General features: G+C 39.7%; 1 protein-coding gene across 8 annotated transcripts in view; it reads right to left on the minus strand.

The window, feature by feature from the left end:
• The window catches only part of LOC122555988 (guanine nucleotide exchange factor DBS), a 404,319-nt gene that overhangs the window by 332,361 nt on the left and 51,174 nt on the right, over nucleotides 1-20,784 (minus strand). For 7 of the 8 annotated variants that reach the window (XM_087993537.1, XM_043702330.2, XM_087993538.1 and 4 more), the window contains exon 1: nucleotides 2,503-2,682. The exons of the other annotated variant lie outside the window; for it this stretch is intronic. In XM_087993537.1, coding sequence (XP_087849663.1) covers nucleotides 2,503-2,644 — 142 coding nt within the window. In that variant the 5' untranslated portion in view covers nucleotides 2,645-2,682. Of the gene's footprint in view, nucleotides 1-2,502; nucleotides 2,683-20,784 lie in introns of those variants that run through there. 8 annotated transcript variants of the gene reach the window in all.

Consider the following 20,784-nt stretch of genomic DNA (forward strand, 5'->3'; position numbering starts at 1 on the left):
AACCAAAAGAACTACAGATGCTGTCAATCAGAAATAAAACAAGTTGCTTGAAAAGCTCAGTCGGTCTGGCAGCAGCTGTGAAGAAGAATCAGAGTTAATGTTTCAGGTCTGTTCTGAGGAAGGGTCACTGGACCCAAAACATTAACTCGGACTTCTTCTCACAGAAACTGCCAGATCTGTTGAACATTTCCAGCATTTTCTGGATGATCAGATTGTTTTAGTGAGGAGAGATTGAGGAGACTGAGCTTTAGAATTTAGAAGTTCAAAAGACGAGCTTGTTGAAACATACAAAATTCTTACAGGGCACAACTGGATGTTTTCTCCAGCTGGGGACATCTAGAACCAGGGGAAACAATTCTCAGAAAGTAGGTGTGTCCTTTAGGACTGTGATGAAGTCAGATTTCTTCACTCAGTGATGGTGAATCTTTGGAACTCTGACCCAAAGGGGTGTAGAGGTTTAGCCAATGTAAGACAGTGTTCAAAACAGTGTTTGACAGGCTTCTAGACATTAAGAAAGTCAAGGATATTGAGATATTGGGAAATGGTGCTGCGTATGATATCAGCCATGATCGAGTTGAATGGTGAAGCAGGCTCAAGTAGCTGAATGGTCTACAAATGCTCCTAGTTCCTATGTAAATATGTGCAGCTTCAGGCAGTAACTAGGCAACTGAGTTTACAGCAGGGACTGAAAACAATGTCTTTAGTCTTCATAATATTCAGTCTGTGGAATTTCTGTTTATCCAATACTAGATGGATAACTGCACAAATCATATGTAGGGCCAAGAGAAATCCAAGGATTTAAAAATTAGCCTGTGGCTCTTTTTGTTGCAATTTATAACCTGGTCATGCCTGTTCAATTGACAAAATACTCCCATCAAGATTTGATGTTACTACCTAATTTATCTGATTGGAGTAATAAGCACCCATACTGCAGGCTGTCTCTAGTCAGTGGGTATGGTGAGCAATGTGTGCCAAAAGCATATGGTTCAGCCAACTTTCTAAGCTTTATGGTAATCTATTTCACTGAAAGGGAAACTGTGCTGAATTTCAAGAGACTGCTGCTGAATACTAGTGCTGCAATTGTAAACTGGAAACACCAGGAAAGAAAATGCTGGTTGTACGTTGAAAGACGCAGCCAAGGAGATTCAAAGGATGTAAGTGGATAGACTTTGTGTGAACACGTCAGCAAATATTCTATGTTCCCTTTGAAGGTGCAGTGACACTCCTGCCAAATCCAGGTACTCACCTCAACATGTACAGTATTTATAGAGACTCTGCAATAGTACAATTTGTTCTAAATAATCTTATTTATAGTTTGACTGCCAAATCCTTTAGGTAACATTATGGCTGGACCCCTCCTCTTGCAGTTAAAAGCCTGTTCTTTAGCGAGTGACAAGCAAATGAATACATACAATGGACTTGTGTCACATGTACCACAGATCAGGCAGCTGAAGACAGTGATGTTACAGATCAGGATTTCTCATCAAACGTCAAAGAAGCATCAACAAAAATCAGTGACAATGTAGAACCACAAGACCAAACAGTTACTGGCTTCTAGTCAGACAGCAGAGATTCTGGACTCAGTATTAAGTTCAATTTCAACAATTTGAGGGTTTGAGGCACCTTCTCCCATGTCCTTACCACAACTCCCGCCCACCAGGCCTTGTTATCACATGGTCTACTATTACACACAACCCATTATTCGCCACTAATTGTCTCCATTAGCAGCCATTCATTCCCTAAGGCTGATCGTTATCCACACCATTGTCTGCACAACTGTTTTCCACTCTCTTTGGGCTCAATATCCACATTTGTTTACTCCTTAGCACCCCCAATCCCATCATCTGCAGAAAAAAAATCCTAGCTATCGTCAGTTCTGAGGAAGGGTCACTAGACCTGACACATTAACTCTGATTTCTTTCCACAGATGCTGCCAGACTGCTGAGTCAGTATTTCTGATTATGTTACTGGCTTCTAGTGTTGTCACTGTTCCCTGCACCTAAATGCTGCATTCCCCTACAGAAAAAGCAGATGTTTCATTAGATGCTGTCTAGTTCATTATACATAAATACCATTGATGAGAGAGTTAATCTGCTCTTCAACGGAAGTGCAAGCTGTCACAATTCAAATCCAATTTCATACCTAGCTAAAATAATATAGGCTAATAAGTAGTTCAAAACCAAATTTAATTACCAATACTCAACTGCAACAAATTATTCTGCTCCATACTGGACATTTATCATGTCTGCATTAATGACTTATTCTTCCAGGTAAGTCAAATCTTGGAACTGAACAGAAATATATACATCATCCTTTATCTTTTCACTTCACTTTAAATTTCAGACATACAAATACAGCTTGTTATATGAACTCAGTATTCCATCCGTAATCTTTGTTATAATTTACAAAACAAGATTTATTTTGGACCTTTTGGGCATGTATTTAGTTTTAATTAATCTAAAGTATACCATAAAAAGTAATAATCAAAACTTTAATACATACATTTCTGCTTTGTGTTTCCCAAATGCCGACACATTTGTACAAAGTGGAAGTAAGACTTCATTTCAGCTTCAGAAATCCGGACAAGATTAAAAGGTACATCCCAGGTTCCACAACAATCACAATCACAATATTGGTAAGTCATTGACTGTGCTCAAGGTTTATGTCCTTACTTAGTGTAAGTGTTCGAGGGAAATAACTAAAATGCTTTATAGTCATATGATTCCTTAGTACTTTACTCAAGGTCATGTATTAGCCTCATGACACTAGCCAATACACTAAGAGAATTTTACCAGTGAAGCTTATTGGCTCCTGGTTTGAGGCTAATAATAATTAGCTGTTCGCTTGTGCGTCTATCTTTCATTCTGGAAGATTAAAGGCACATATAGCTAGCAGTCATGAAATCACTAGTATTTTTAAGAAGATTGTTCAGAAATTCATGACGTGACTTTCAAGCTGACTAGCAGTTTACCAAACACAATTTATACACACATCGTAACCGTATGCTGCAGTACATTGCAGATAAATTCTATCGGCTGGGTTTTAGAATTCATATATTTGAATTGTTCCCAATATGAAAGCAAGCTTCAACAATTTAAACTAATTTAAGTCCTTTATGTCTAATTTAAGATTTATTCTTAACAAATGGGTTCTGTAGTGATCATAGTGAGCTCAGCCAGTTGGACCTCATAAAATATGAGTTCCCTGATTAGGGCTGTTTACCTGGTCCAATCAGGCAGTCCTGGCTGACAGATATAAACAAGACTGTCACTGGCCACCCGGGTGTTTTCCTGTCTTCCTGGTGGTGGAAATTGAATAACGATTTGTGCATTTTTGTGTCTCTCACTGTGTCTCACACCTGCACACACACACCATGGGTGCTGGGGAAAAAATAAGCACTACCGCGGTTAGGCGGTAGTGTGGGGGTTAAAAGAAAAATAAAATAAACAAGACTGTCAGGCATTCTGCTCATTCTGAGAGCTGGCTCTGAGGAAGCTGGACCAGTGTCAAGTACTATGCATGTGTAAATAAAGACTGACTTGATGACAGGATACTAACCTCTGTGGAGTTATTTCGAGTTTATTATGCAAAGACAACAGTTTTGCCCTTAATTAATGATAGCTTAAAGCACTTAAATTTTCACTAATCCGTGAAATGAGTGAAGTGCAATATTAAATATGAAACTTAATTAATCAGGGAAAACTCAAATAACTCAAACGTGACTGCGGTTTTGCTAGTATAATACTCTTACCAAATTGCCAATGCATATAAATTCGTTCTAGTTCACTTTCCTGAATTCTAATTTGCTGTGTCCCTGACCCAGCAATTATATATCAGACAGCAGATGGCCTGCTGTCTACTTTACACATGCATAGTACCTGAACTGGTCCAGCTTCCTCAGAGCCAGCTCTCAGAATGAACAGAATGCCTGACAGTCTTGTTTATATCTGTCAGCCAGGGCTGCCTGATTGGACCAGGTAAACAGCACTAATCAGGGAACTCATATTTTATGAGGTCCAACTGGCTGAGCTCATTATAATCACGACAGAACCCATTCGTTAAGAATAAATCTTAAATTGGACATAAAGGATTTAAATTAGTTTAAATTGTTGAAGCTTGTTTTCATACTGGGATTAATTCAAATATATGAATTATAAAACCCAGCCGATAGAATTTATCTGCAATGTACTGCAGTATACGGTCACAATGTTTATATACAATAGAATGCTGTCTCTAAATACCAGTAGATTAAAACTCACATCAAGTAATATTAACATTTTTGTTTTTTTGCCAATGATTTAAATTTTGGTTGCTTCTCAAGTTATTTATGTTCAACCTGTAATTGCAAGTTTTAAGAAAAGTCACAAAAGTTTCTTTGTGTAAGCATCATTGATAATGCCAACATTCATTTCCAAGTCTGAAATTTCCTTGAGAATGTGGTCAATTGTTCAGAATTGTCAAGATTCTGGTCAGTGCCGATGATGTGGTTTCAGCAAGGGTAACGCCGGTGTGTTTTTAAAAATTCAAACTTTGTATCTGTGTCTCACTGACAAAGTGAAAATGTATTTGTCCATCCTTAACTGTCCTTCTGAAAACTGCGCTGAGCTATACTCTCATCACTGTGCATGATATGGTGTAGGAAACACACAGGTTTGTTGAGAAGGAATTCCAAGGGAAAACTCACAAATGGTGGTCTTTCCCTGTCTCTAAAGCTTTGGTCCTTCTGCATGGAATAGGTTGTAGGCTTGGGAGATGCTTTTGAAAGAGTATTGGCAAGTTACACCACTGTGTACTCATAGTGGATGAAGTGAATTGTTATAATAGTGGATGAGATGCTGATCAAGCTGGGTGGATTAGATTAGATTGCTTTCAGTGTGGAAACAGGCCCTTCGGCCCAACAAATCCACACCGACGCGCAACCCACCCAGACCCATTCCCCTACATTTACCCCTTCACCTAACACTATGGGCAATTTAGCATGGCCAATTCACCTAACCCGCACATGTTTGGACTGTGGGAGGAAACCGGAGCACCCGGAGGAAACCCACACAGACACGGGGAGAATGTGCAAACTCCACACAGAGAGTCGCCTGAGGTGGGAATTGAACCCAGGTCTCTGGTGCTGTGAGGCAGCAGTGCTAACCACTGTGCCACCGTGCTGTACTTTGTCCTGGATTCTATCACACTCCTTGTACCTTGTGTTAGTGGACAGACTTTGGGAAGTAAGAAGTGTTTCTCACCACAGATTACCCAACCTCTGAACTGCCATTGCAGCCACAGTATTTGCCATGATTGCTCCAGTTAAGCTTTTGATGAATGTTGACTTCCAATATTGAGAGTGATGCATCAATGGTGATGTTGCTGAATGTCAAGAAAAGATCATAAGATTCTCTCTCTTTTTTGGCGATGGTAACTCCTGGCACTTCTGTAAACTGAATGCTATTTGCTTTCTATCAGCTCTAGCCTGTATATTATCCAGGTTTTGCTGAAAGAGTGCATAAATTTGAGGAATTGTGAGTGATACTGATCATTCAGCATTCATCAGCAAACTGCCCAATTCTGATTTTATGATGAAAGAAAGGTCATTGATGAAGCAGTTGAAATTCATTGAACCTTTGAAAATTCGTGAAGTGTTGAACTAGAGTTGAAATAATCACCTACAACAGAAATGACAATATTTCAAATCTGGCACCTTTCAATGGAAAGTTCCCTGATTCTCACTAACTTCAATTGTGCTAGGGCTCTCTGATGTCACACCAAGTTAAATGCCACTTTGCTTCCAAGAGCAGTTACTGTCACCTGAATTAAACTATTTTCTATATCTTTAGATTAGGGTTGTGCTAAAGATGAGAAATGATTTATGATGGTTAAATCCTAACTGAACATTGGTGAGCAGGGTTATTAATGAATAGTTCTATTTGATAGCATTGTTGACAACACTTTGCTTCAGTCTGTGATGATTGAGAATAGGAGAAAGTGAGGTCTGCAGATGCTGGAGATCAGAGCTGGAAATGTGTTGCTGGAAAAGCGCAGCAGGTCAGGCAGCATCCAGGGAACAGGAGAATCGACGTTTCGGGCATAAGCCCTTCTTCAGGAATGATTGAGAATAGACTATTGAACAACAGCTGGTCAGGTTGGATAAGTTTTGTTTTGGTGGAGAGGACATATCTAAGCAAACTTTCACTTTGTCAGGTAGATGTTATTGTTGTAACTATAGCCTTAAGATTATTACTCCAGGAACATAATTACTATGCTAACATCCACACTGAATAATCCTACCACTGTAAACCAGTTTTTATGGAATATAAAATGATATTAAGCTCATTGACTAGGATTTACCTTTCCTTATTTACTCTGTTTTACATCTCCACTATAGGTGGCAGTGCATCCATTTCTGTTATAGGTATGTGGCGCTCAGACAGCAAAACAGATTGTAGAAATATTGAGCTATTTTTCACTACATGACAAGTTTCTTGACTCTGCTGGGAGGTCAGAGTGATGGAGCAAGTGGAGGTCAATCTCTTTCATATGCAATGAGAAGTAAAACTGGTAGAGAAAGCACTCTAGAGGATTGAAAATTTCTCTGCATTATTTTTAGAATATTGACTAGTGCAGGAATGCAGAATTTCTGCATGTACTATTTCTCAGAAACATATTAACCCTTTTGTATTTTCTGATAGAGAACCTTGTAAAAATAAGGATTTGATGCAAATATGCTGGATTAAAATATAATGTGCAGGAATTTGGCTTTTGTGCCTTTCATAATTGCTATAACATCAACTTTCAATGAGACTGCTTCTCACCCTCTCATGAAAAGATACATGATATTTAATTAGCATCAGAGTAAGGAAAGAAATTTGAGGAGAGAATTACATTGTTTTAAAACTTACATTTTGCTCAGTGAATGTTTGACCACTTTGAGCAGGCTAAATTGAATATCCCCAAAAATGTTAGCCAGGGACACAATACCTCATCCCCTGTTTAGTGTAATGCAAGAAGCATTGTATCTTTGTGCTTTCTACTCATCATCAAGTTCTCCACACAGCCAATGTTAATTTGTGTGGTTGATAGATTGTAAACATAATTCCTTTCTGAAACTTGAAACAACTTTAAAACATACCAGAAATGTGTAGAATTATATCAGTAGCCAGGCTGCTGTTCATGTCAGACTACAGTCCAGGAAGTGAGCTATGATCAGTCCTGTAAGGCCAGCAGCAGCAATCAGAGGAATTGTGTATCAATAGTCAGGGAGCTGCAAACACAGCAGTCAAGCATCTGCTCAGTTAATGACTAGGGGCTGCTTGTTGAAGTCAGTCAGACGTCTGGGGTCAATTACAGTTCTGGGAGTTGGTTCATTGATTGTCCAAGAGGGTGTAAAGCAGGCCTCCCATGGGGAATTAGGGGGATCTTCGCCAAACTGAGCTGAGGAGTCAAGGCTAGAATTGGGGGCCATCGGAGGGATTTGTAGAGATGGGAACAAGGACAGTGATGGGAGGAACTCAAGATATATTGGGGTAGGAGGATCATCATCAGAGGACATGGTACACTATGGGGCATGGGTGGTTAGTGACCACCACGGTGAGGGAAGTATGGAGGAAAGAGATGACATCATTAGGTGTAATGTTGGCGCTCAGGGAGCAGGCAGGACAACTGGAGCCAAGGTTAAATGTGGTTGTTCTCTACATGAGGGGGACAATGGAAATGGGCTGTCAGGTTCATGCAAGATAAAATGGGTCATGCAGGCTCTGGGAAGATACCCAGCACCAGGCCAATCCCAGTACTGACAATTCCTACTGCAACCTGCATTCCCTGTTATCACTTGCTATTTTTTAGATGTGAAACACAACTGGAAAATACCTGGGACCTGTTCAAGGTGGGCAAAGGCTGTTTTGAGTTTAATGGGCAAAAGTGCAGAATCCATGTCTGTTGGATCTAGAACATTTATGAAACAAATACATGAAGCACACATTTGAAAATTCCATCTACATTTCGTTTGCAGTCATTTTATTGGCCATTTGTAGAATTAATATGTTTCGAGTCCAAATGCTTGTTGAAAGCGGATTACAACATGCCATTGGTCTTTGCAAATAGAAGATTGGCAACTTAGGAACAATTACTCAGTGACCAGTGATGCCCACAGGTCAGCTATTAACTGTTCACCTTCGAAGGGCTCTGTGGGAGGCACAGACTCTTGCCACGCTATCTGTCATGCGACTTTTACAATGGTCTCTACCAAATGCTATGAAAAGTTAGATGATTGATGTAGGATGGGAAAAGGGTCAGACAACAGCAGATTCTCCCTTTTGATGTAATTTGCTTGTCAGTCAGTTAGCACAGCACATTCACCAAGTAGGTGCACGTGTTGAGGCTGAAGGTGAATGAATGATGGAGATATGTCCCTCATTATCAGGATGTTGCATGTCTCACTGTATGGAGAAATGGACTCAATTCGCATCTGCGGGTATGCTGTTATGACTTTTCTGAAACTTATCTTTCACTCCTTGTGTTCCCAATGTAGGTCCTCTTCACTGACAGTCCCATTGGTTGGATGCTGGTCACTGTGGCTGCCTACCTGAGGAGATGAAGGCCAAAAAAATCCAGAAGCAGCAATAGGCCATTACAGAGGGTGAGGAGCTCCAAGCTCAGACAGAGATTACAGTAGTAAGACTCTGGGATACACTAGATCCACAGGAGCCCCTGAAGGTTTTGGCCTCAAGTCCATTTCCTGGAAATGAGCAAGGCACAGTGGTAACACAAGTTCTGTACCTCCCAGGACACCGTGATGGAATTATGCCAGATGCTGGAGCAGAGCCTGCAAACTGCAGGAATGAGAGGCCACCCTCTCCTGCTGACTGTGAAGGTGGCAGACACTTTAAATTTGTATGCAATAAGCTGCTTCCAGGGAGTGACAGGTGACCTTTGTGGGATCTCTCAGTGGTGCATTGACAAATGCACCAGGACAGTGACTGAACATACTTGTGCAAGATCACATTAAATCATTTTGTTTTTCAATGTTGAGGTCAGTGCTGCAGCCTAGGCAGTAGGATCCAGGAGGAATCATGCACCTGGTATATTTGAGTTTACAGGTATTACACAGCGCTGCTTACCCATGGACAAGGGAAACTCACTGCAGCCATGACTCATGACACCAACTAAGCTGACTGATGCTCAGTACAGATACAATGTCACCCATTACCCAGCAAATAGATCCAGCTATGATTCCACAAAGGTACAGTATCTATTGATTTAAAACAATGGAGGTTTTAATATATTGATTGCATTGTAAATTAATTAGATAATTGATTCATTAGCTTAATTGATACTCAAGTTTTGTGTCAAATTTGGGCTATGAAATAATTTTAAACTGTCAAGTGGAAAATGCAACATCTTCTGATACTGAAACTTAAAAAGCAGTGAAGACACTCCAACTGATCTCAATAACTGTAGAACTTATGAAATAGAAGTGGAATAGGTCATAAGACACTTTGTGTCTGCTCATTTTTTCAATAAGACCTGGTGGCTGACCTTTTACATTAATTTCAGTTTCCTGTTGTCTGGGTCATGACCGAGTAACCTCTGTTGATTGAACTACTATTTAGTTCCAGCACTTCATACTGGAATGTCTAACATTGTATTTTTCCTGTTATTTACAAGTATTTGTCTTCCAATCATTTTTGCTAAGAATTATGGTATATCCATTATTGGAGTTGACTTAATTAATAACGAGATGCTATCAATATACTGAGAAGGCACTGTAGATTAAACAGAGCGGACAGTGAGTAGTGTAGGAAGTTAAGTTACCCTGCTTTAAAAAAAAGTCATGACATAATGTGTCATGGCAAGAAAGCTCCAAATAAATACATACAAAATGTAAATCAGACGTCAAACTGCTATTTAAAGAAATTAAGGTACAAATTGAAAATTGCACACAATTAACAACTCTATTATAAATTTCTACCAGAATTTTTATTTTTCCTCACAAAGATAAGCTGTTTCTAGACATCAGAATTACAAAATTCAAGAAGATGTGAATATTAATCAGCTGTTTCTTACACTAGTCAGAAGTGTGACTATAAATATGAAATCAAACTGTGAGGAGGATGTTTTTCTGTAACAAACAAAATGCACAATTAGTGAGATTGCCAATTCAAGGCAAGCGAGTAGAAATACAACAGGGAAGGATCTGGGAAAACCCATCAAAGATGTGCAATTAATATTGTTGTCAGTTGGGTTGTTGTCTGAAATTTCCATTGTGTAAAATTATTCATATGTTAACAGAATAAGTTTCATGAAAATAGATGTTTGTAAGTCAAGAATCTAAAGGTTAAAATTGGGCCATATCACTTTGTAGGCAGTGGTTGTGATTTGTGACAGACCTGCACCCATTGCTATGGGAGTACACGGCTTGCAAATTTGGTTTTGATACCCAGTTATAACAATGGTCCAAAGTTGGGTCTACTTTACTTGTTACCTCATTATCCTACAGCAGTTTGATAATGTCTACAAATCTAGAAGCATATGGTCTAGATAACCTGCTCCTCTTTAGGCAATTCACTTCTCTCTTAAAGGAAAGTGGCATTGAATCACAGGAGGATGCTGAATATTCCTGTTACATTTGCAAACAATAAATGAAACAGCAGCACAGAACATCAAGGTATGGCACTCGAGACTTTATGGTGGAGGTGGTCCAAAGAGACTGGCCATGTTTCTGTCAGGGTGTCTGAAGGCACTCAAGGATTAATCTCAGAAAGAAAAGACAGTTAGAGACTGGGGAGGTCAATTTCCAGAATGTGTTCTTGAGCACCTGACAGAAGTGCCATAAGAATCTAATAATCTCAAAGGTGGTCAACATCACTGAATGGGATCTCACCACAGCCCTGTAGTATTGAACCACATCTTTACTTATATGTTCAAGGCCTCTCATCATAAAGTGATGTATTCCATTCACTTTTTTAATTACTTACTGTACAAATATACTAACCTTTCATGAGTCACACATTAGAAAACAAAGATACATTGACACCTCAGAGTTCTACAGTCATTCTACCCATTTAAGTAGTACACTGTTTTATTTTTAACTCTTCCTGTCAAAGTGAACATTCACGTTCTCCCAGATGATGCTCCATCTACCAGAATTTTGCTTTCTCACTCCCTCCATCATAAATGCACTTTTGCAGCAGCGTGTACCATTTACAAGAAAATGTACTGCAGAAATTCAGCAAAGCTCGAGACCTATGGGGCAACTTTTTCGCACAGAGAGTAGTACGTGTATGGAATGAGCTGCCAGAGGAAGTGGTGGAGGCTGGTACAGTTGCAACATTTAAGAGGCATTTGGATGGGTTTATGAATAGGAAGGGTTTGGAGGGATATGGGCCAGGTGCTGGCAGGTGGGACTAGATTGGGTTGGGATATCTGGTCGGCATGGACGGGTTGGACCGAAGGGTCTGTTTCCATGCTGTCCATCTCTATGACTCTATCACTCTATGACAGCACTTTCAAACCATGACCACTACCATCTAGAAGGACAAGGGTGCAAATATGTGGGAATGCAGCCACCTGCAAGTTTCTCTCCAAGCCTTTCATTATCATGACTTGAACTATATTGCAATTCCTTATTATCACTGGTTCAAAATCCTAGCACTCTCTCCCTAGCAGCAATGTAGTTGCATCTATATCATATGGACTGCAGTGGGTCAGTTAAGTTCAAGACCATCTTCTAAAGAACAAGGAGAGATGGACAATAACTGCTGGCCCAGCAGCATCAGGAGGTGCAGAAGTCAATGTTCGGGCATAACTTCTTCAGGACTGGATGTGGGGATGGGAGAGCTACAAATAAAGAGAGTGGGGAGGGATGGGGAGAGTAGCAGAATGGTGAGCACAGGTAGTGGATACAACCTGGTTGTTTGATGGGAGGGATGAATCTAGTTGGTGGCTGGAAGAAAGGGTTGATAGGTAGAATGGAAGTGAGGAGGCGGGTCTCAAAGGTAGGTGGGGCATGGTTGGAAAGGATATTTGAGAACTCAATGTTAAGTCCTCTGGACTGTAGACTGCCCAGGTGGAAGGTGAGGTGTTAGATTAGATTCCCTACAGTGTAAGACAGGCCCCTCGGCCCAACAAGTCCACACCGACCCTCCGAAGAGTAACGAACCCAGACCCATTCCCTCTGACTAACATACGTAACACTGTGGGCAATTTAGCGTGGCCAATTCACCTGACCTGCACATCTTTGGATTGTGGGAGGAAACCAGAGCACCCGGAGGCAACCCCCGCAGACACGGGGAGAATGTGAAAACTCCACACAGACAGTCGTCCGAGGCTGGAATCGAACCTGGGACGCTGGTGCTGTGAGACAGCAGTGATAACCATTGAGCCACCGTGCTGTTCCTCCAATTTGCTGTCTGATTCACTGTGGCAATGGAGAAGGCCGAGGATGGGAGGGAGAATTGAAATGTGCAGTGACCGGGGGGTCAGGCTAGCCATTTCGGGCCCGGTGAAGATGCTCGATGAAATGGACACCTCATCTACGTTGGGTCTCACCAATGTAGAAAAGACCACATAGGGAGCACTGGATGCAGTAAACTAGGTAGGAGGAGATGCAGGTGAACCTCTGTCTCACCTGGAAGGACTGTTTGGGGCCCTGAATTAAGGTGAGGGAAGTGGTGTACTGGAATAAACTGTATCAGGCTCAGAAACTGTGTCAATTTGTTGGAAGCTCCAACACTTAGCTTGCACTGTTCCTTTGTGATCGTAATTCCACTAATTCCATCTCTCCTTTCCACCTTCTGCTTTATAGCCAATATTGGAAACATTTTGTATTCTCATTAGTGAAAATAGTAGTAATATATTTGCTCATGTCATCTATCATTTCCTTATTATCTACTATTCATTCCCCTTCTCGCTCTCTGGAGGACTAACACTCACGTTCCCTACTCTTTTCCTTTTTAAATACCTGTAAAAAGTTGCCATCCTTCTGTACATTTCTATCTAGCTTTCTTTCATACTTTAATTTCTTTTTCCTGACTAATCTTTTAGTCATTTTCTGTAAATTTTTTTTGTTCTGACAAATCTAGTTTTTTTTAAGTCTGATGCTTTCCTTAACCCCTTTGGTTAACTTGGATGGTGTGTCCTCCCATGAGAATTTTCCGCAATTCAGCATTTAGAATATACTTATTCTGATTATTTGGAAATATTCCCATAAATGTCTGCCACTGCCTCTCTATTGATCTTCCCTTAGTCTGGTATTCCACTTTACTTCAGACACATTAGTTTTTATGCCCACAGAGATTCCCATATTTAAGTTTAAAATTCTGGACTTTGACCTGTTCTTCTTCCTTTGAAACTGAATATAAAATATGCTCATATTGTGGTCACTACTATCTAGTTTTGCTTTTCTTTGAGGTCATGAACTAATCCTGTCACATTACACAAAAGAAAGTCTAATATGACGTGACATTCCGTTGATTTCAGAATGTGATATGCTTAGAAACTATTTCAGAAGCATCCTTATGAACCTCTCATCCAGACTTCGATTGTCAATCTGATTTTTCGATTTGTAAATAGATTAAAATCACCCATGATTATAGCTGTCCCAATATCAAAAGTTCCTAATATTTCATAAAATCCAAAAGAACCGTGGATGCTGTAAGTCAGAAACAAATACAGAAATTGCTGGAAAAACTCAGCAGGTCTGACAACATCTGTGCAGAGAAATCAGAGTTAACATTTCAGGTCTAGTCATCCTTCCTCAGAACTGATAGTAGCTAGGGAATTTTTCCAAACTACCATCAACTCTGAGGAAGGATCATCAGATCAGAAACATTAACTTTGATTTCTCTTCACAGATGTTGCCAGACCTGCTGAGCTTTTCTGGCAATTTCTGTTTTTGTACCTAATATTTCTTCTTTTTATACTTCATCCTATATTGTAGTTACTGTTATGAGGACTACGGAATCACTTTCATGAGTGACTTCCCTCCACTACTGTTCCTCATCTCCACCCAAATTGAATCTATATTCTGATCGCCTGAACCAAGGTTATCTCTAACTATTCTAACAATGCTGATTAATACTGATACCTTTTGCCTTTATCTAGGTTTCTATTCTTCTTGAGTGTCATATTGAAATAACTCCAGAAAGGCTGGTATCGTGTTACCAAACCACCTTTTATTTATAAATGAACAGACCTTGATTCTAGTATTGCCTCTTCAGAGTCAGCTATCAGAGTGCCAGAATCTCTGACACTCGTTTTTTCATCTGTCAGCCAGGACTCCCTGATTGAACCAGATTAACAGCCTCCATCAGGGAACTCATATTCTATGAGGTCCAGCTGGCTGACCTTGTTATAATATATGCACATATACACCTCAATATTCTGGACCAAATCCTTGTCATAATGCAGTCATGCTTCTGTAATGTCTATCAGATCATGTTTACTTACTTCAGCCTGTGCTATCAATTTCTTAATTTCTTATGAATGCCAAGCACATTCAGATACATAGCTAGATACAGGTGAGTTACGTTGTACAGGCCTCTGCCCTGTTGTAATCACAGTTTTTATATGGTTGGTCCAGTTCAATTTCTGGTTAATGGTAACTCTCAGGGTGTTGAATGTGGGAGTTGGTCAAGAATGTAATATCACACAAAATGATACCATTGAGTACATTAATGATAGTAACTTTAAACATTTTTTTTAAAAAGCAATATTTTAAATTGTTTCGTGTACTCAATCAGTCAGACAGAATAGCATTTGTTTGGAGATTCAAAGTCCCTTAACTACTTCTTCTGATGGTATTCAATTTCACAAGCATTAGCAATCTTCCTGTGTCTCACTCAATCATTATTCATCAATATATTCGCCTTAGCTGGTGACATTTCAACAGTATATTTCTGAATCATTACTCCCATTCCATTCCCTCATAGATAAATGCAAGTTTTGTGTCACATTACTGACCACCATTGTGCTCTTAGATTACATAACAAGCTTACTTATTGGCTTTAAACAAGCTTATTTTTTGGATATAGCTATTTGACAGTCTGTATTAGAGCTTCTAAGAGCTTATTCCAGGACAAAAACTTCCATAGGTTTTTTCTAAAATTTTGAATCCAAGGACTTAACAAAAACAAATCAAAAATCCAGTTCCATGTACAAGTGGATCATGATTGCTAAGAATTGGAGGTAATTCTATATATGTGGAACTGATTACTAAGCTGCCATCTGAAGCAATTGTACAACACGATATTGATGATGATTCATTACTTGACACAGGCACTGAAGTAATCCTATAACAAAATATCAAACATTATTCATCGTTGAGTCACAGAGGTAATCTAATTCTCCAATAGATGCATATAATTCATTACACAGGTCACAGAGCCATTACAGAGCCAAACGTATGATAATTAATTTGCACAAAACAGTCGCCTATCTGTTTCAATGTGACCAGACTATTAATATTTATAAATATTATTAAAAATCCCAAACCTACTTGCCCTATTCTAATATTCCCTGCCATGTAACTGCATTTCATTAGAATTATACAGAAACTGCACAGGTGATGAATTTTTAGAAGATGTTGCATGGAAAAAATGAAACTAATGGCAGCCTGTAGAATTATCTAATGTGCAGCACATGAATATTGACACTGTGGTGACAGTTTTGAAGAACCCAAGTGAATATTCCAGCTAGAGACTCTTCTGCAACCCTAGTTGTAGAATGGACTTGAATTGGTGTGTTTATTCTGAGAAGTTTTGCAGATGTCATCAGCAAAATAAATCAAATATAGTCTTCATTATCCTGGCCATATCCCTTTCATTTTCAAAAATCAGTGACAGCAATAATTTACCTCGAATTAATACACAAATGCTTAAAAATGAGCAGAGACTTGATCTCTGACTTACTTTAGGCATCATTTAGGCCTATCAATTCAAATAGTTATATGAAACTTAATTCCACACTCATCTGTTGTGTGGATTTGATTTATCAATGTTACATTAGAGGATGAGAAAGAGAATGGAAGCAAGAGATGAAGTTATGTATTGTATTTAAAAATAAGGTCATCCTGCACTTTACTTCTTTCTCCTACAGATGCAGCCTGAGTTGTTGAATATTTACAACATTTGATGAACTTATTTTAGACATTTTTTCCACTTAGAAAGCTAAGTATAAGTCCTTTAAACTTCATAGTTTTGACTCAAACCATTAGATTCATGGTACTCCAACACTTTGAGATTGCAGACATAAAGGCAAATAATCCTTTATTTTGTGTAGTAAAATAATAGAATGTTGTATATAATTATAATACTTACATTTCTGAAAATGTCTTGATGTTTTTACAATCTACTAAAGTTTAATTTTTAAATTATGATGTTTTAGTTATTTTATATAATTGAGTTAATTGTAAATTACTGAAATCAATCAGATTGTAACCCATAACGCCTTGACTGTGATTCAATGGCGTATTTTGTAATTAATTTGAGAATCTCAGTCTCATACTTTGATCATTTAAGAATAATATACAAATAAAGTGCAATTGAATTGCATAAGTTCTTCAATTCAGATTGCATCAAAACAATCAGTTTACAGAAAGAAAATCCACAACTAAAATGTGCCAAGGTATATTACCTTTGTTCTTGCAGTCATGTCATTCACTTCTTATTTTTTGCTCTCATTTCTCATCCATTTTATATTTATTACTCTTATTCTGAAAGTGCTTGTTCTTTCCCTGAATATGGTTCAAAGTCCCTCTTTCAGCATCTCTACTGATACTGCCTCCCAGCACCAACCAAAGCCCACTGATATCCCAGTACAGTGAACATAAGTTGTAATGCTGGTCAGTTTTCTCCGTCTATTGCCCAATACATTCAACTCAATTTCAGTGCTCCAAAATCATTTTGTCTCAAATGAACTAACCCCACAAAGACCACTGCCTTAACCTTGAGCTTCACCAGTTCAGATGACACAGCAGAGTTATTTGCTGAATATTTAATTGAGCCACTGGACCCTTACAATTCCATATACCAACCACCAACCTATTAAATATCATTGACATGCTGTAACTTGCAGAAGAAATTACATAAACTTTGGCTTTTAAAGTAATTTAAGCCTGATAGAGTTTAGCCTTGCAAACAAGCATTTGGAACTCATATTTAAACAACAGACATGGACAAGCTCATTTATTTCAATGAATGCCGTTTTGCAGCTCTTCAGAAAACACTGCCAAAACACATTTCAGCTGCCCTCCTGCTATCATTGCACATTCAGAATATGCACACTATTTTGAACAAAAATCAAAGAAGAAAGAAAATTTATAGCCCATGAACAGGCCCTTCAGCCTTCCAAGACTGTGCTGATCCGAATGCACTATCTAAACCTATCCTAAGGATCTGTATCCCTCTGCTCCCCACCTACTCATGTATCTGTCCAGATGCACCTTAAGTGAATCTACCATGTCTGCCTCTACTATCTCTGCTGGCAACGCGTTCCAGATACCTACCACCCTCCGTGTAAAGTACTTTCTACGTGTATCCCCATTAAACCTTTTTCCTCTCACCTTGAACATGTGACCTCTCGTTATTGAATCCCTCACCCTAGAAAAAAACTTCTCTATCCACCTTGTCTATACCCTTCATGATTTTGTAGACTTCAGTCAGGTACCCCCCTCAATCTCCTTTTTTCTAATGAAAACAATCCTGACCTACCCAACCTCTCTTCATAGCTAGCACCTTCCATACTTGTCAACATCCTCGTAAACCTTCTCTGCACCCTCTCCAAAGTGTCCACATCCTTTTGATAATGTGGTGACCAGAACTGTACATGGTATTCTAAATACGGCCGAACCAAAGTCTTGCACAATTTTAACATGACCTGCCAGCTCTTATACTCAATACCCCATCCGATGAAGGCAAGCATACCATATGACTTCTTGACCACTCTATCCATCTATGCAGCCACCTTCAGGGTACGATAGACCTGAACTCCCAGATCTCTCTGCTCATCAACTTTTTCCAAGGCTCTTTCATTTACAAAATAGTTCACTCTCAAATTAGACCTCCCAGAATGCATCACCTTACATTTGCCTGGATTGAACTCCATCTGCCACGTCTCCACCCAACTCTCCAGTCTAGGTATATATTCTCCTGTATTTTTTGACAGTCCATTATGCTTTCTGCTACTCCACCAATCTTCGTGTCACCTGCAAACGTACTGATCAGACCACCAATGCCCTCTTCCAAATCATTTATGTATATCACAAGCAACGGTGGCCCCAACACTGATCCCTGTGGAACACCACTGGTCACCTTTCTCCATCTCAAGAAACTCCCTTCAACTACTAATCTCTGTCTCCAGTTGCCAGTTCTTTATCCACCTAGCTAGAATACCCTGAACACCATGTGACTTCACTTTCTCCCTTAGTTTACCATGGGGAACCTTATCAAACACCTTACTAAAGTCCATGTATATGATGTCTATAGCCCTTTCTTCATCTATCAATTTGGTCACTTCTTCAAAGAACTCTAATAAGTTGGTAAGGCACGATCTCCCCTGCACAAAATCATGTTGCATATCACTGATAAGCTCATTCTTTTCCAAATATAAATAGATTCCATCCCTCAGTACCATCTCCAGTGCCTTTCCCACCACTGATGTCAGGCTCACTAGTCTGTAGTTATCTAGGATATCCCTACTACCCTTCTTGTACAGAGGGACAACATTAACAACTCTCCAGTCCTGTGACACTTCACCTGTGTTTAAGGATGCTGCAAAGATATTTGTCAGGGCCCCAACTATTTCCTCTCTGGCCTCCCTCAGCAATTTGGGATAGATCCCATCCAGTCCTGAGGATTTGTCCGCCTTATTATCCTTTAGCCTACCCAAAACATCTTCCCTCATTATGCCAACGTGATCCAGAGTAAACAAACTCACGTTCTTCTCCTCAGTGAACACTGATGCAAAGTAATCATTAAGAATCTCACCCATTTTCTCAGGTTCGACACACAACCTTCCTTCCTTCCTTATCCTGTAGTGGACCAACCCTTTCTCTAGTTACCCTCTTACTTCTTATATATAAATTTAAGGCCTTGGGATTTTCTTTAATTCTACTCACTAAAGTTATTTCATGACCGCTTTTAGTCCACTTGATTCCTCATTTAAGATTAGTCTTACTCTCCTAGTATTCCTCCAAGGCCCTGTTCTGTTCTTACTGCCCGGACCTTATGTACGCTTCCCTTTTCCTCTTGGCTAGTTGCACAATTTCTCCTGTCATCATGGTTCAGGAATCTTGCCCTTCCTATCACTTGTTTTCAAAGTGACATGTCTATCCTGCAGTATCTTCAACCTATTTTTGAAAGCCTTCCACAAATCAAATGTGGACTTCCCTTCAAATATCTGCCCCCAATCCACATATCCCAGCTCCTGCCAAATTTTGATATAATTGACCTTGGTCCAGTTTAGTACTCTTCCCTTAAGACCACTCTCATTTTTACCTATGAGTATTTGAAAACTTACAGAATTGTGGTAACAATTCCCAAAGAAATCCCCCACTGCAACTTCTACCATCTGGCGTGGCTTATTCCCCAACACCAGGAACAATATGGCCCATTCCCTAGTTGGGCTATTGGCATACTGCCCTAGAAAACTTTCCTCTGCCCCATCCAGACCTCTGACACTAAGTATATTCCAATCAATGTTGGGAAAGTTAAAATCTCCCATCACCACCACCCTGTTGCCTCTACACCTTTCCATGATCTGTTCATCTATTTCTTCTTCCACCTCATGCTCACTGTTGGGAGGCCTGTAGTATAGCCCCAACAATGTAACTGCACTCTTCTTTCTCACTTCTACCCATAATGCTTCACTGCTCAAGTCCTCCATTAGCACAGCCGTGATATCATCCCTGACCCACAATGCAATTCCTCCCCCCCCCCCCCCCCACTTTTACTTCCCTCCCTGTCATGTCTGAAGCACCTATATCCTGGAAGATGCCAATCATGCCCTTCCTTCAAGTCTCTGTGATCGCAATAATGTCATATTCCTAGGCACCAATCCAAGCCCTAAGTTCGTCTGCCTTACCCACTATACTCTTTGCATTAAAGTATACGCACTTCAGACCACCAGTTCCTTTGCATTCATCTGCTCTCTGCCTACTCTTTCCCTTGGTAATGCTAACTTCATGATCCTTACAGTGATCCTCACTGTCTATTAGTCTTCTCTTCTGGTTCCCAACCCCCTGCCACCCTCCCCAACAGCAGTAGCAAAAACTCCCCAAGGACATTAGTTCTAGTCTGGTGTAGACTATCCAATTTGTAATAGTCCCACCTTTCCCAGAACCGTTCCCAATGTCATAAATCTGAACCCCTCCCTCCTACACCATCCCTCAAGCCACGTGTTCATCCTGTCTATTCTTTCATTTCTACCCTGGCTAGCACATGTCATGAATACATTGACTTAGTCAATTTTGTATTATACCAATGGGCAATTCTGTTGCACAATGCTAAGAATCAGAAACCATTCTCCATGTTCTGCATACCCTATGAGCAATGTCATTTGAGACCAAGCAGTTTATACTTTGCACTAGGAGAACCACTGAGCTTAATCAGACAGTTATAAGTAGTGGTTTATGAGAATCAAAGTGGCAGAATACACTTTAGTTTTGGAAGCAATGACATATATGTACACTCACTCTGCATTCATCCTTACATAAACCACTAAGTCAATGTATTCATGATTGAAATTACATGTATAATACTGGAAGATAGACACAGCACATAGTTGTTATACCCTTATTTA

The sequence above is a fragment of the Chiloscyllium plagiosum genome, unplaced genomic scaffold, assembly GCF_037043375.1.
Source record: "Chiloscyllium plagiosum isolate Xiang-an unplaced genomic scaffold, Cpla_swu_hap1 HiC_scaffold_13, whole genome shotgun sequence".
Classification (NCBI taxonomy): Eukaryota; Metazoa; Chordata; class Chondrichthyes; order Orectolobiformes; family Hemiscylliidae; genus Chiloscyllium; species Chiloscyllium plagiosum.